Source organism: Mchenga conophoros, linkage group LG20, assembly GCF_057382185.1.
Source record: "Mchenga conophoros isolate Kocher_MC1m ecotype Shallow Benthic linkage group LG20, M_conophoros_male_GT1.1, whole genome shotgun sequence".
NCBI lineage: Eukaryota > Metazoa > Chordata > Actinopteri > Cichliformes > Cichlidae > Mchenga > Mchenga conophoros.
Genome location: NC_140545.1, coordinates 15,138,537 through 15,156,470, shown reverse-complemented (window position 1 = coordinate 15,156,470; position 17,934 = coordinate 15,138,537). Strand labels below are relative to the sequence as shown.

Below are 17,934 nucleotides of genomic sequence, written 5' to 3'. Positions count from 1 at the left end.
CCACCGAGACAAAGGGCGTGAAATGCAATCGCCAAGATATACATACAAAAAAAAATTCACTTCGCTTCTTCAAAGTTTTAATTACAAACGATACCTCTGGAATAAAGTGACATCCAAGTGCTAACCACACAATCATTTTGTAGATATCAGCGTCAAGACACAGAAAATCACTTTCAAAGTCAATTTCAAGCCGGAGAGGCTTACCTATGCTCAATATCCGCTAGCTAGCCACCACCGAGACAAAGGGCATGAAATGTGATCGCCAGGATACACATACAAAAAAAATAAATAAAAAATCACTTCGCTTCTTAAAAGTTTTAATTACAAACGATACCTCTGGAATAAAGTGACATCCAAGTGCTAACCTCCGCTAGCTAGCCACCACCGAGACAAAGGGCGTGAAATGCAATCGCCAAGATATGCATACAAAAAAAAATTCACTTCGCTTCTTCAAAGTTTTAATTACAAACGATACCTCTGGAATAAAGTGACATCCAAGTGCTAACCACACAATCATTTTGTAGATATCAGCGTCAAGACACAGAAAATCACTTTCAAAGTCAATTTCAAGCCGGAGAGGCTTACCTATGCTCAGTATCCGCTAGCTAGCTTTAGCAGCGTGCCGAACATGACCACGACAGACAAAGAAATCGCCCAGACAGGCATAAAAAATCACTTTCAAAGCTAAATTTCAAACAGAGGGAGAGATATGGACTTACCTTGTCAAAGCTTACGCTGTCTTACCGAACACTTCAGAAAATCACGTTCAAAGGTCAATTTCAAACCGGAGGCGAAGAGACGCGTGGAAGTCACTTCTAAGGTCAATTTCAAACCGGAGGAGGGGCGGAGAGACGCACGCCGTTGATAGTGTCGTCATTGCGTTAATCCAAATAAGGGTAGACAGGCCGTACTACTCCCGACATACCACTAGAGTGAGCCAACACACCACAAATGAAGTTTCAACAAGATAAGTTTCACTTTTACTTCCCATTCATTTCAATGGGCAAAAACTAGCATTAAAATATTCATATTTAAAAAACTATAGAAGTAATAAACACCAAAAGTCATAGCAACTCATTCCTGATCCAGCCGCACAAAATGATATAACATATATGAAGCTTGTGTCAAAACTGTGGGAGGAAAATAATAATAATAATAATAATAATAAATCCGAGCAATAGTAATAAGTGTGCCTTTTGGCATAGGCACACTTAATAATTAAAAGGTCAGATGATAAACAGAATTTGTGTACAGTTTAATGGTGATCAGTGATGAGGTTGGATGAATTTTTTCACTGATTGTTTTTTCTTAGTACCCATCTTATTAAAGGGCTTATTTTAAAAGGCGTGCTGGAGGAGGCCAAATTATGTTACAACCAGTTAGGACAGTTTTAAATAATGTTTGTTTGTCTTTGATGTTCTTCTGTACTTTTCAGTCTGCAACAGAACACGATGTTCTCTCTTTTTGTGCATTTCTCTGTATTTGTATCCATTATAGTAACATTGTCTTCACCACCTCCACCCACGCACCCAGCATTTTGTGTTTTTGCACCGCCTTGTACTTTTGTTTAATTCATGACAACGCCTGACAACTTGATATCTGCACCTAAATTATAATTAGATACGACTTGTCACACGAGGACTGACTTGAGCTGCAGTTATGGGCTCATGGATATCATTTCATAATCAGATTATTTGTGTTTGCATGCACATGAACCTCAAAAACAGCCATTAGGAATGGGCTCTCACACACTTTGCATACACATACTTCCTGATCTTTATGTATTCAGATGAGATGTTCTGCATCTGTGAGAGTCATAGATGCAGAAAACTGCTGACACAACTTTGACCTCATCTGTCATTTTAAGCCTCTTAAAGTAAATCGTATTAAAGGAAACTCAAACTCAAATCACAAATAACACAGTGACAGAGACAGAAATATATAAACTTAATGTGGTTTAAACTGTCAGTCAGCAGGTAAATCTCTGTATTTCAACAAGCTGAGTACCCTCGGAATAAATCTGCCACTCTGTGTTAATGCAAAGTGACACTGTTACTATTTGTCACGCCTGTGCTAGTTTATAACACAGATGCAAGTTTTCTTGAACCCCATCATCACAGGTTAATGAAGCACAGAACAGATAATTATATGCTGATTTAGATTTTTAATCAGTAATTTCTTCATGTCCTGATGCTAAAAGTAGCTTTTAACTATCCCTGTTTGAATATATACCTAAAAATAAGAACTGTGTCAGCTTAGACTTTAAGGCTGCGTTTGGTGTCAGATTAGCCTCCAGAGATTTTTTGCACCAAAGCATTTCTGGTGCCAGAGGTTTGCAGTTGTTCAGAAGTCAGAAGATCTGGAGCCAGGTTACTGGGCCCTTCCTGAACTGCTGTGGGAGGTAGTTCAGAAAAAGGCTCACATGGGCAGTTTTTCTATGGGCAAAACTTCAAATTAACCTTTTCATACCACACTGATAGTGCGGATGACAAAAAGAAAAACACCCCCTTCTAATGAATAGATTTGTTCAGTGGTCTTTTTTTCTGGACATTTGTTAAGCAGAGTACTTCTTCTGAAAGATGTTTTTTCTTACAAATTGGCGTGTTTAATTAGTACCCAGCTATGTCAGTAACAAACCAACACTAATCAGAGCTTCTCTTCTGTTTTGACAGCAGAAAAATGAGCTGATGAAGTCCTTACTCTTGCTGCATTAGATGTCGGCATCTAATTGTATATTATATTATAATTGTATCCCCCAGCAGCCAGCTGTGAGAGTAAATTCTGACCTGCTCTGAACCCTGCCAAGTCACATTGTAGAAGTCTGCAGTAAAACTGTCCACCATTTTACTGTTAACCAGAGAGCTGGCAGGAGGGCATGTGGCATTCTTCCTGTACTCTGGTAAATTATGATTGCAGCATTTTACCCACTGACAATGTAAATTGTAGTGATAAAGAACAGGAGGCAAGAAGGTCAAGGTTGTAAGCTATGCATTAGCTACTAAAATATGGTAAGTGCTGAAAAGAGTGCATGTAATGGCACTGTTTACAGCACAGATCAGACAGTAATACAAGCTCCTCAGCAGGTTTGCTGTGGCTTCTGTTTGACCTGCAGTCCCGAGTGAAAGCAGGAACAACAGGCGGTCAGAAACAGGTGAACAGTAAAGAACTTAGGAAGGCTAACCCTGAAAATCAAATGGAAACTGTGCTGCAGCTGGTGTAGCTCCATGCTTGAGCAGTGAAAGTGATTTTAAAAGAGTACCAGCTATGCAAAGAAATATGCACACAGGCGTGCTTTTCAATTGGTCAGTTGAAAGAGAAGATGTACATGTTGTGATGGTTGATTATAAAGGGTCAGAACATATTATGGCATGGCATTTCTAAACAAGTAAAGGCAGACTTGGATATATTTGCCAATACTTCACCCATTATTTAAAGCCTTCAGTTTTGCAGCCATTAAAAAAGTTATTGTTTTTTTTACTTGAGCCAGAAATTAGACAAGAGACTGGAGCATTAACCCTTGCAACATTAGGCTTGTTTTTTCAGAGGTTTTTGTTGAACCACACTTAAATTAGCAAATACACTCACATAGCATGGTCTGTTCACTGCAAAGCACACCCAAACTGTGATTAACCGCATACAGATCACCCATGATCATGATAGCATGGAGCATTAAATGAAAAATGTATGGACCAATCCTGTTTGTAAGATTGTTACATAACTATTTCTTTAATGAAAAGTGTATTCTCCCTTTCCCATCTTGTTGACTAAAAACTTGGTCGCTGTAGCTGATGTTCTGCATGTCAAATAAATGTCAAGGTGCAATTCATTATGGTCAGCTGAGTGGAGTAAAAAAGCTCCAAAAGAACTTGAATGAGCTGGAAACACCACAAGGTCGTTACAGAAGCCCTGTAGAGTCCAGGCCCCAGTGGGTTAGAACACCAATTTAATCATGGTGGCAAATTTGCTTTTAATTCAAAGATGGGGATGGTGCAAACTTTCAGTAATGCTTCATGGCATTACTTTGCTAATGTGGTGTCATGGTGGCTACATCACATATCTTACTATAACAATCATAGCGCATTTATGTCTGTATGTATCCTTTTTTCTCCTTAACTGGTGGGTCAATCTCAATGAAACTTTGCAAGAACACGTACAAGAAGACAGTGTTAATTTCATCATGTCCCTGCAAATGTTCTCTGTTTATGTTTGTTTCAGGTGTCATGTTCAACAGATGTGACTCGTATGTACACAAAAATTTGAATTCACAAAGCAATTTTATTCAACCCTTCACTGTTTTTTGTACTGCAGACCTTTTTGAGGGGTAATGGGATCATTATAAACGGATATGATTTATAATGTAGTTTATCAGAGCTCAGTGCAAAACCACAGTTCACTTCTGTTGTAATGAGATTCAATCTGTTGGGCTCTCTCTCATGGTTTGGTCTCTCCCTTCAACGTGGGATTTTTTTCAAGTCTCAGCATAATAAGCATAGGATGGATGTATTTTTCAGTACTGAATTACAATCACGACTTCTCTTGTTGCTCTCTGTGTTCATTAATTTGATTTATATTGTTATGAAAAATAAAGAAAAACCCAGCTGTCTTGTCCTTGGGGTGTCTCCTCTTCTAGTTTTCAGTAACCATTCTTCAGTTATACTCAGAGTTTTCGCCATCAGTGAAAACTCAATAGATCTTTGATTGCATAGCTCCAGCTAAGTGGAACTAACCCCAAAGGCAATAAAATAAGAATACTTCAAAGGCATATGGTAAACAATAGTGAAACGTCATGACTGTAAAAATTATATTAAAAAGTTTACTCTGATGTCACTATATGGGATGTCATTTTATTTCAAACTCTACTACTGTACACGCAGCAGCTTAAGTGTTGTGTTTACATAAAGCTAAACAAAAGGGAAGGGAGAGCAGGAAAAAAACAGACGAGCAATTTTAAGAAGTGGCAAAGAACAAGAAAACAGGAGAGGTGAACAATGCACTGAAGCTGATGGTTGGAGGGGTGACAGGTACAGAAGAAAGGAAGAGAATCTGAGACGAGAGGCTTCGCAGCGGAAAAAAGAAAAGCCAAAATGAGAACAGGAGAGCTGAGAACAGGAGGTTTAATGGACTCGATGGAGAAAGAATAGAGTATAATGAACAGAGCAGGTGGAGGAGGACTCGCAAGCAGGGTTAAGAGCCGTAAAGTTGAAGAAAGACTGTTTCTAAGCGTTTGATAAGAATTAGAAATGAGGCATGAGAATAAGAAAAATGAGGCCGGGAAGAATTAAAAAAGGAACTAGTAATGTAAAATGGAAAAGGTGTTAAAGGAGATAACAGGGAAGAATAATGGCAGTCATGATGAGGAGTGAAGGTCAAAGGGAGGAGGAGGAGCGCTGACATGACGTCTGCGGGTTGAGAATCAAACAAATGACAGGAAGCCTTTGAGCTCCAAAGCAACAAGGAATATGTTTCTGTGCATGTGTGTGTGTGTGTGTGTGTGTGTGTGAGCTGTGATGAGTGTGTCTTCTACAGATGATGAAGGAACCACGGCCTGAGCGAGGCTACGGGCTTTGAAAAGACCGACTCGGCATTATCACTTAGTTCTTTTAACAAAATGAAGATGATAGTTCTTCTTAGATACACACACTCACACACACATACACAACACCAGAACGTATTATTTCCGAACTTGCTGTGATGCTGGTCACCATAGAAACAGAAAAAAACAGTGCATCCTGATGTATAAGAGGAGGAGAGTGGGGGAAAGAGAAAAAGCAGTAGATCACAGTGCGCCTCAGAAAGAGGAATCAGCATCCAGGTTGAGACCTAGCATGTCTTAGGTGACATAAAAGTTTCATTCTTAAATAAACCCTCTGGCTTGGTTTTTTTTATATATATATAGTTTTGTTGCACCCCTCTCAGAGTCAAACCCTGGAGCTCCTAAAACCTGCATTTGCATCGAAATTAACATGTCAGCTTTTGACATTAAGTATCCAGGTTTAAATACCTCCTTATGTTCTATATATGTCTTTTATTTGAAGAAATATTGTCTGGACTGTTCAGGCAGTGGATGTTAATATACAGCCTCTGAATGGTCCTACTTCCCCACATGAAGCATCACTGTCATCATTCTAATATGTCTGTTTTTCATTTTGCAGGCAATGAACCCTCGCCGCTGGGCTCGGTGGAGAGCTATAACCCAGTGAAGCGGCGCTGGGAGTACGTGGCGCCCATGCCCACCGCGCGCTGCTCCTCTGCTCTTCTGCAGGCGACCAACATGCTGTTTGTAATTGGTGGAGTTTCACAGGGACCCAGTAATGCTGTGGAGGCCCTGTGCATGCAGGAAGCAGTGTGACACAAAGACACACATGAACACACGAGCAAGAATATGTGCAAACTGGCACTGATATTTTTCTTCATGTGCGTGAACAGAGACACAAACACATGAAATGGATCCACAGATCCTGCTTGTACTCTTCTACCTTTATGTCCGGCTGATGGATTCGTCTAGTGCACTGGGCTGTGGGAAACTCTTTTTCACATTCGACAAACATTTTCTGACAGGAGCTGCGGAGACAGGTTGTGACATCTCTGGATGAATACAAGATTAAGGACATACAAGTGGACTGCTGTGACTGGCAAGGACAGAAAACTGACAATTCTTTTTTTTTTTTTACTCTGGGGAAATCAAAGGAAGAAGAAAATGAGCAAAAAAACAGACACCGTGTCTGAAGAAATAACACGCCTTTGAACTGTTGAGCATTTTTCTGAATAAAAGCAGGGTACTTTTCTGGATAATAAAGGAACATAGGGCCATATCTGAATCTCTTTGTTGCTCTCCCCTACTGCTGCAACAGCAAGCTCAGACACTTTTCTATGACCTTAGAAACAACACTATATTGAGTTTTAGACAGTTGAGGTTCTGAGAATACAAATGACTGTTTTGGCTTCTCACTTTTTTGGGTTTGGTTTGTTTTGTTCTGTGTATATGCGTGTAAAGCAACCACGACCTGGTGTCACACACCAAGAGCAACTCATGCAGCTGCAAGCCCATCTATTTTCTACAATCAGTCAACCACTGATGGATGTTGAGTCAGACACTGTGTTTCCTTCATTTCAGTTGAAAAACTGGCTGCGATTGAGCTTATCACCTCAATATGCTTCACATCTGTCCACCAGTGCATCACAGCAATCACTTCCAGAGCTACTTTACATTGTACCACGCAGATGTAGTTGATGGCAGAATAAATGTAGGGCTTTTCAAATGTGCTGCACAGAAGCATCCAGATAACCCTAATTTTTTATTTTTACTTCATATCAGTCAGATTGCAGATACACTGGGAAGAGGATTTTACAATCATGATTCTAGCAGTTTTATCACTCTCTAGGTATAAACATGTGAGGATATTTATGTATTTAGTTAAAACCATACAGTATTTAAGAATGAGTATTGTTGGACAGTTTCATGGTTTTCTATGGAAAGAAAAGTGATTTGAAATATGTTTGGGCGTGACAGAGCTAACATCATCATAGTTTTTTCTTCGCCACATGAACATAGATGTCAGTGTTGTCTATTTAAAGGTGTTTCTGGCAAAAAAAAAAAAAAAATCTGTCTTGTGAATATAAAATATTCATGTCTGTGTAGCTAAAAGGAAAGGAGACTGAAAAGTTTGTGGCTTGCAGAGGAAACAAAACTGAAAAAGTTCACAGAAAGTTTCTGCAGTACCGTCTTTTTTCTGCCCTTAGTCTGCATTTTCAGTAGGATCCAAACAATATTTTTTTGGGGGGGGTTTGCTTAAAAAACATAAAATATGCTACTTCTCGCATTATCGATTACATAAAATATAATTAGTGTATTTAGTTATCAGTGTTGGGCAAAATAGTTAGAAAGCTGTACAAATATAATGTGTAAATGTGTTTTTACCACTGGCTAATATTAGCTAGCCTACAATCTGTTAGCTAACTTGCAATCTGGCTTTATAGCCAGCAAGGATGATATGTTTGCTTATATGCTGATCTTGGTTGGCCTTCCACTGAAGGCTTTCCTTTAGTGTGCTCTGGCATAGGTCTGCTAGCAAGCTAGCAAGCTAGATATTTTGCGCAAAAAAAGGCAAATTAAAAAGAAGCCTAAAAGTGCCTGAAGCTGCAGCTCCTCTGATGGCCAAAGGTGTTTTAATCCCTATAGAGTCCTATGTTAAAATGCCAGACAGTAGAAATAAACATAGTTACAGCCTTGTACAAAAAAAAAGATATTTTGAACACATAGCTTAATGACAGCTTTACTGTTGGCCAATTTTAAACTCACCAGTCTGAGTTAGATTAAGGCTTCATTATTAAGGGAGAGGCTCTCTGATTGACATCCTTTTGTTGAGCATTAGGGTGTACTAAAGGTAACTCTGTTTTTTCATTAAGTATTTGGTTTTAAAATTGTTTTTTCACAAACCAAAATCATCACTGTATTTAACGTCATTTTGAATTACAAATTATTTACTAATGCAGCAGGCTAACCAAGCTAACCAAGTTAGCAGAGGTTTGTTAGCTGATACTTTCCAACTCCACTCAAAAAACAAAGCACACAGGAAAAACAAAAACACCCTCCATTATTTTAGCTTTTACCAAAATGGCTAAGATTAGGCTTAACACATAGTTCACAAATAGATAATTTCAAAATGGTAACACCCGTCTCTTATATGCTTTCTGTTTTAAAAGAAAGGACATTAATGGCTGACCACTATGCTCTAGGACTGGTAGTTTCCAATTATTCTTGGTCTCACTGGAATCTACTGTAAGTGCCGTGATTTCAACATCTGTAGCTGCTACAAACGTTTCCAAGCCACCACCAATGCAGTAACCTCATCAAGTCACACTGAAAAAGACAGATTTTAGATTGTTTGGGCAAAGGTGAGGCTTTGCGTTAAAGAGTTAATGGAGAAAGCTGCAGTACACAATGTTTTGTGACAGATGCGCTGACCTGCGGAGAGGAGAGAGTTTGAGCAAGAAAGCAAAGGAAATCACTGTGCAGCATGTAGTCTCTGCTGGTCTTTATGTATTCTGCTGAACCATGTTCTCTCATAATGGTGGCATTTCTGAATATGCAAACACAGATCCAGTCAGCAGCTTTTACTGTATTCATTTACTGTAACACAGCACTCTTTTAAGGCCTAGCAGGTTTGGTACTGAGAATTTTTAACCTCGGGTCTAATTTATAAACTTTTCTATTATAGCCATAGTAGGCAGGAACAGTAGTAAAGACACTAGAAATAATGGCACTAGCTAACATTAGTAGAGACACTAATACACAAAAATACTTTATATAACCCACCAACTATAATGACATGGTTTAACATTTAAAGATGATATTGATCACTTACATCCAGACCATTTGAAATGAGTGAAATATTGACTTAATCCGCAGAAAAACTTGGAGACACACAGGAGTAGAGGAAGAAAGAGCTGTCTCTGGCCCCCACAATAAGCTTTTATTCATACTAAGACACATGCAAACACACACACATACGTCTCCTTCATTGTCTTTCCACCTGCTTCATATGTTTTCTGGCCCACACCCTGGTGCACCGTGCTAACAGACACACATGTATTGCTGTGAGAGAGCACTGCAGGCACAGGGGCTCAGATGAGATGCCAGCTGACAGTCAGTTATTTTAGGCGCTGCACTGTGTGCACCTAATTGAGTACGTTAGGTACAAGTCAGAAGCTCATATATGCATGTGTGCACACACACTGAAAACACACCACACACACACCTGCTTGTACACAGAGCCAAGCAAGCGTGAATGCATGCATAGTCCGTCTGGATACATTTGTTTGGACGTTTGGACATTCTTTCTCAACAGCTCGGTTGTTTCAGGACTCTGTCCGTATGGATGCCTGGCCATATCGTGGATGTCTTTGGAACAATGACTTTGTAGAATAGAAGAATTTGTAGAATTGGTAAAATGTGTATATTTACATGCATGTAATCTGCCCACATAGTATATGGTTGGCTTAAATTTAGGTCATAATTTGTCAAATTGGCCGGCTCGCTTGTTTGTTAGTTTTTTTTTTAAATATCTCCAGCTGTTAGTTTCTTTTTACACTTCTTCTTTGTCTTTTTTCACTACACACCCATGCTCATGGCTGCAGTAGGAGAAGTAACAATTAGCTGTCTTGACAGTTTACACAATAATCATAACAAGGCTCAGGGAACATATGTGTACGTATTGTAATACTACAGTATGCCACTGAGAGGAACTGACAGTGAGACTGGCCCTGTGATGGTTAATGGACATAAGCAGAGTTAATTTGGTTCGTACTTTAGCTTGGGGGCGGCTGACACACAGCAACATTTGGAGGCGTTTTTCTGGCAACCTGCACGAGCTCTTGAGGAGCTACCAGTGCTTTTTATGTGAAAACAGCTGTTTGCTGCATGTGGTAAGAAGGTGGAAAACAGCAGAAAGACAATCTGCTGAAAGAACCCCCTATTTAAAAAACTAAAGCTAATTTATTGTACTTACATACCGTAATTTAACAAACATTTGTTTAACAAATCATATCTCTTCACAGTCTGTACAGCATTTGTCACCATGTGTCCTTAAACCCCTAATTCAGATAGGGAAAAAGCCTCAGGAAGAAGACCACAGGAGGGGCTTGTGTTCCACCACAGGCAGATGTGAACCTGAAAATCTTAAAGTAAGGACAATCAGAACCCAGGATGGGTTTGCCTCTACAAGTGAAAGCTCACATTTCATAGCTATTTAGTTGCTAATAACAAATATATATCTTACAGTAGTTCTTTTTTCATTTTTTAAACGTACATTTTTTACCAGTGGCAACTGAGCAACATTAGCATGCATTTGATGGGTTTTTTTTCAATAGTTACAAATTTCACCCTCCTTTTGTGTCTGATTTGGTCTCCACACATCCAAAGCTAAAACTTGTTTCATAAAAACAAGTGTCAGGCAGAGATTAAAGGGGCTAAGGGTTTTTAGTCAGCTTGGTGTCCTACAATCATGTTCATGTGTATCTGCTTGTGGGAATGCTTGTTGTTATGCCTGTGTAGGTGCATGTGAGCTTTTTTTTGAGACCATGACACATTCACCATCTATTATTGCTTTCTGGAGGTTGTACAATGCAAGCTTTCTGTCGCTGCAGCTATTGGATCCAGTTTACCTGCCACACTGCAGTCTCCTGAGATATTCTGGGACTTTTCTAGAGCTAGCTCTCTCTTTTGGCCTGCGGTCTCTACTGGCATTTTAATAATAACAATAAAAAAAATCTTCATCTCTCTGACCTTAACATGGTATGATGGATTTCCTGAGAAGACGTCTCGTAAGTCTAGAATTTGTCCTTCGGCGTGAAAGTCTGTCTCTCTGGCTCTTGATGTGATGTATGTGCTAGGCTGTGTACTCACTGCAGTAAGATCCATCTGCAGCGTCTGACAGCAGGTTGAGAAACAGAACAAAAGATCAGGATGCTTCAGTACAGGTAGCAGCTAATTACGTGCTGTTTTGTTTTAGAAGACCATGAGCAAGTGATGCACAAGCATATGTAAATGTCTATGTAAATGTGTTCTAGCAATACAGGTTGAAAGTCAAAATGTATTGTGATCCTGCTTCTCACGACAGCAGCATTAATATGGTTTTAACTGATAAGAGTGTCTACACGAAATGGCTCAAAAATCTTCAGAACCTGAGGCGTGAAGCAATTTTGCAACCAAGTGCCCGACCATATGACAATAATCATCCTACACTACAGAGCGCTGCTGACAGGGAACTAATGCAAAACATTTTCAAGCAACAAATGAGACTCCCAGGGCCCCTCCCCCAACAAATTAAAAATAAAAAGTCGCCTTGTGTGTCCTTACCTCTTAAAACTGCAGATACAGTATGTACCATCTTCTCCACGACACATTCAGGGCCATGTTTTGGTAAAGGCAGCCTTGTGCCTTGCTTCACAAAAATAAGGCCAGCAGACTCAGGTTGGGACAAAACGACAGGGGTGCATTTTTAGCACAGTGCAAAGACGAGGGGTGGGAAATGCTTAAGTTAGAGTGTTTCAGTTTGAATCCAATCAGAACTGTGTCGTTTTTTCAGCAATGAAAAGCTTCTCCTTTTTTTCTCTTTTCTTTTTTGTTGTGCGGGCAGCTTCAGCACGGATTCCCGGTTGCCCGGGCAACAGGGAACAGTGTCAACACCCGCCGGTAGCATAAATGTGTTCGCTTTTACATTAGCATAGCATAGCCATGAGTTATTTTTATTCTTTGTGTCTTTGGAGCTGAACAAAAAAACCCAAAATAAAACCCCAAAAAAGCAAAAATAAAAGAAAGAAAGAAAGAAAAAACAAACATGTCTTTGATTAAGTGATCAAGATTAAATATGAGTATTTTTTTGTTGTTAATTGTTCCTATTTGTTCATTATTTTGGCTTCCAGTTGTTTGTCTTGTGGATTGAGGTCGTGAGGTGACAGATGTGTTGTAGTGTTGTCCAGATCTGAGCTGGGTTCCCCAAAGTGTTTGTCACTGGTTTGGTGTTCTTGCAAAGCTTTGCTTGGGCTGAAAATATATTTTAATAGACATACACAGACTAAAAAATATATATCTTTATTTTTTACCATGTGGGTCAGATGAGATGTGTAGAAGCACACTTTGTATATTTCTGACAAGGATACTATGTTTGTTGGAATATAAAAGCCTACAAAGGTTATGAGTGCTATTTTATGAGTACTTCAATTTCTTGAGTGGGTTTCAGCGAAATGTAGAAAACATTCTGTGACTGAAACAAGATGCTTCTACTGTCACCATCTCGGAGACCACTGGCCTTTCTGTGCGTCTGTCATTTTCACTGCTCGGCATCAAAGTATAAACTAGTTTGTACAGACATTTTGGGAAACACAAACCCAGAATCCACTCTCCTGTTCTGATCTCTCTCTCTCTTTCCCTGTACTGTGCTGTTTCCCTACAGTGATTGACAAAACCTGGTAAACTGCTTTGTGGTCTCAGTATTGCCATGTGCTCTGTATTTGCAAATGTGATTTGGGAGGCCTACTAAAAGTTACCGAATGTACTGAATGTGATAAGACAGAAGACGAGACGTGGGGATGGAAGCTTTCTACACTCTCCCAGGCATACGTGGGAATGTGCAACAGTTAAATAGAACCTTGTTTATGCTATACTGCTTTACACTTACAATGACAGTGTAAACATGTAGTCATAGAATCACACCATACATAAAAACTATGCACTTACATGGCTTCACCCTCAAGTGACACTAACACTAGCAAGAGTCAGATATGAGTCCAATTCAGCAACAATTAAATTCAATGTCACAACTGTAAAAATACAAATATAATAGAGAGATTTTACATCATAATATACAGTACTGTTTTATTAATTCAGGTTCACTGACCGAGTTATAACATATTGATGTTATTTGATCCAAATCCAGCCATAACATTCAGCGCAATCATTTAGGACTGCTGATAAGTAGTGTTTACCCTATGGCACCACATATTCACCCTTAAACACACTTCTTTATATGGTTGCTTGTTTCTTACATCCTCGGCTGCAGCTCTTCAGCCACACATACATGACAACAACAAGAAAACTTGTTGGGTCCCGGCAAGTTTAATAGGGTATGCGTGATGAGCTTCTCGAGCTCAGGTGTGTCTGCCTCCCCCGCAGCCGCGTCATGAACCATGCCCCGCCACACCCTATTTTACACATTAAATTCTTTGTCTCATTATGCAAGTGCATGAAAAACGCTTTGAAGTTAACAGTCAAAATGATATATTGGAAACCAGCAAGTCATTTAAATGGTTGCCATTAAAAAAATTAAGGGAACACTGGGATCTCACATCAGATGATGACGAGATGATGAAAAATGCTTTGTCTCATATTTGAGTAACTATTTTGTAAATATTTTGTCAATAATTATAATTATGTATGTGTGTGTGTGTGCATGTGTGTCTGAGAATGACATAATCATAAAATTAATACTCTTTACAGATGTACTTGGCGTTGATAACAAACACGCTGTAGACATAAGGTTATAATTTATCAATAATGGTCTGAGGAAACCAAAATCAACCCCTTGAGAGCTCCCAAAAATTTAAATTTTTAAAATTGTTGTGTTAAGAGTGTTCCCTTAATTTTTTTGAGAATTGTTTATAAAAATAAGGCCTCGCTTAGTGCTGTCCTAGTGGCAGCCTGTTGTAGCATGATATATATATACATATACATAAAATGAAAACACATTTAGCACATTTTAGAAAGGATTTAACTTAACCCGCAGATTTGAGTCAAGCCAAGTGACCTAACTGCCAGAAATTAAATTTTAGATCAATTCCTAATGTCAAACTTGAAATCATGCCCTGGTGTCTTGCTCAATTTCAACCAAAATTTAACATTTACTAGAAAACAGATCACTTCATTTTCATTACCTAGTGGGGACAATCTGTAACTGGTTTTATAATTGTAAATTATAATGAATTAAATAACATTTTATTTAAAATTGGCTGTTGCTAATAGTTTAACAGTTCAGAGAACTGTTCATTAATTAGTTAATATTTAAATGAGACGCTAGAGCTCGAGTTGGCTAACTTAGCTCAACATAAAGACTGGAGGTCAGGGATAATGACTAGCTTGGGCCTTTCCGATTATTGGTGGCTGCAAAGGAAAGCTTATTTAATTTGACTTTTTAACAAATAGTAATTCATTTACTGTAAATAATTTCTATCCATAATATTTCTGCCCTTTGCCAAGTAATAGTTTAAGGTCACCTCTAACTGTATTTGAACCTTACTGTTCTGGTACGAGTCAAACAAAAGAGTCTCAGAATGTTAAACTAAAGACAGACACTCTTTGTTTCTACTCTTTATGCTAATCTCAGCTCTCTGGCTTTAGTGCCACTGTACACAAAGTGGTATTGATACTCATATCAAACATACATTTTATTGATTTGCTCACTCTGACTGGACTCATACCTCTGACTGGGTTAGCCTATTAGATACATTAGAAACAACCATAGCTAGTCACTTGAGGGTTAAGTGTCACACAAGAGGCAGCATGTTGTATTGTGATAAAGCTAATGCTAGGTGCTTATTCTGCACCACACATGTACAAAGTTATTAAGAAATTATTTCTTCTACTTGATAATCCCTCTAACATCAAACAAGATTAGGCTACTGCCTGTTTACAGGAGGAGGAGTGTTTCCTTTTCATTCACCACTCACACAGAAAGATAGAGGGCATACGCTGGCATTACTTTTCTTGTTATAATTCTGGTTATAATGATGAAGTAATCTTGGTGGTATTCATTGTTGTGGTTGTTGTTGTCACTGTAATAGGTCAATGTAACATTGCAATGTGTTTTAAAGTAATGGTTGGGATAAAAAACACAGTGAATGAGATTGTATTAAAGAGCTGAGAGAAGTACGAGGCTAAATTAGCTGATAGGATCATGGATGTACAAAGGGAAAGGCTGCCTCCCCTCACCAAAGCCTGCCAGACACATTCTTACACCACCAGATAAAATCAGTGGGTTTTAAAAATGATAACAAGGATTAACAATGGGTTAGAGCACAATCCATCCATCCTATTAACAGCTGCATGACTTTGGCTAATAACTCAATAATGACAGATTACATACAATAAGCTTTCCTATCTTTCTGAGAGGAACAATAATACAACCAGAGTTACTTTGACTTTTATTCTTCCATTCCGAATTCCTAATTCATGCTTTGATGATGAAGCCTAAAAAGAATAATTAAAAAGTTGGAGCCATTCAGTGATATGAACAGATATGGTTTTGGCTCTTGTATCACAAATGTTGTTACACATTCATTGGTCAATGACTTGTTAATCACAAGTCAAGCCAAGCCATTGAGCCCTGTTTATCTTCTTTTCTCACTCAAATTTACAGAAAACACTTAATTATGAATTTAGGATGACTTGAAACTGGCGACCAAAGCTGCTGCCTCCTGCTGGCCATTGGGGAAAAATGCAGGTTTAAGGCATTTCTATACTGGCTTCAGTTTTCAGACCTTCTTTTATATATAGTTTACCAGTATTTACATGTTGAATTACACCAACCGATAACAGTTTGCACCACACGCCTGTTCTGCATGCACTATGGGTGTATCTTTGTTCAATCTAAATGATCATTTTGCTGCTATATCTTTAACATTTAGCATTATTTGGGTGTCTTGATTTGACGTGCTGTACATGTAGCTGTAGCCAAAGTAAATGTGACTGGCAGGCTTTGGTTTTCAGACCAAGTAGTTGCTGTGAATCCAGTGCAGTAGTTCAGTGCCTATACTAAATGTGAGGTAGTGCCTCGACTATGAATCCTGTTCTATAATAAACATTTTTGACTTGCTGTCTGATTCCATACATCCTGTGTACCTTTTTTCCCCATCCTCCACCTCCCTGTCGGACTCCAGCTCTAAGATAATGGTGTTCATCTATCTCCATGTGCCTGTTTCACTGGCTGTCTCTTAAGAGGCACATTGGGAGCTGTCGTCAGAAAAAATGTCACCTTATTCATAATAGATGAAGCTGACTTCAAAGCCCACTTCAAATGCAGCTTGTTCATGAAGCGCTTCAGAGTGTGTGGAATACAAAAAAATGACTTTTCTCACAGTGATACTAGATGTCTGATTTCAAGGTCAGGTGCTTCGCCACATCAACCTCATTCCTTCAAACTATCGTTACATTGAGTCCTCGTCACAGTAAATACAAGGTGGAGTCCCCAGGAAATAGCTATGAAGTTATAATTGAGATGATACTTTCACCGTATGTTTTATATCTTTAGTTGACTACGAAGCATTTCAGCATGTTACGTAGCAAGTAATTGGCTGCATCGTGACACCGTCACTTTATCATACTAATTGAAGTTTGAGGTTGTATAAATCCTTGTGCATATATGGGGGTTTTGAAGTGAAACATTTTGGAGTGAAAACATGCTTAGAAGCATTAATGGCTGTTTGCTGCAAATAGTGCGGTTTACAGTGATAACAGTTCCGAATTACCACTCACAACTTTTGAAACTGCAGGTCCTTGAATTTATACCAATGTGATTTGAAAGCTGCTTTTCATATCTGACTTTTTTTTCCTTTTCCTTTTTTTTTACCAGCTGAAATGACTGAATTGGCTTTTGCTATTAACCCTCTCGAGGCAGGCGTTGCCGATTTGCAACAGTTAAAAACTAACAACCTGATTACCCCACATACATATTTTATGTGTTTTTTTTACTTAGAAGTACCACTGCAGGACTTGGTTGTGCATTAGCAACTAAAACTGAATTTGAGCCTGAGAGAGTTAAAAAGAAATCCTGTACTTGAAAACAAAACAGGCATTAATTTGCTTTGTTGGTAGCTGTGACTCAGAAGAGTGGGTAGACCACAATTAGAAGGTTGTCGCATTGATCCCCGAGTCCTCCTGTCCAGGTATCTTTGGGCAAGATACCTGATAGTTGCCCCCGATACTTCCAACAGAGTGCGGCAGTTAGAAAGGCACAGATAAAGGTGCTGTACTGGTGAGTGATATTTCTGGGAGAAAGTGCTCTGAGTGCTCAGGTGAGTCAAAAGATGCTATATCAAACACAACAACAAGTCAGGTACCAATTTTTTTTACTTCATGATCACTCAGGAAAGAAACAAAGTTTGTTTTAAAATTTTTCAACATATTCATTCAGTGGTAATCTTTATTTTTTTTGAGTTTCTTTTTTAGTGACATGATCTTCGGTTTTGATGCTGAGGAGGTTAGACATTAAATTTCAGATAATCTGCACACTGAGGATCAAACATCACCTTTCTTCTGTAGCCAGCTGGGTATTTTTTCACAAGTTAAAGCTACAGTGAATTGGCAGAGCTACACTGTAACAAGTTTTAAGTATAATTAGTATGTGTATGTTAGACAAGCTGTGGTTAAGGGTAGCTCAGTAC

General features: G+C 38.8%; 1 protein-coding gene across 1 annotated transcript in view; it reads left to right on the top strand.

Moving 5' to 3' along the window:
• The window catches only part of klhdc8b (kelch domain containing 8B), a 277,860-nt gene extending 261,493 nt beyond the window's left edge, over positions 1 to 16,367 (top strand). The window contains exon 6 of the mRNA XM_085260474.1: positions 6,153 to 16,367. Coding sequence (XP_085116600.1) covers positions 6,153 to 6,349 — 197 coding nt within the window. The 3' untranslated portion in view covers positions 6,350 to 16,367. The remainder of the gene's footprint in view (positions 1 to 6,152) is intronic.
• The last annotated feature ends 1,567 nt before the right edge of the window (positions 16,368 to 17,934 follow it).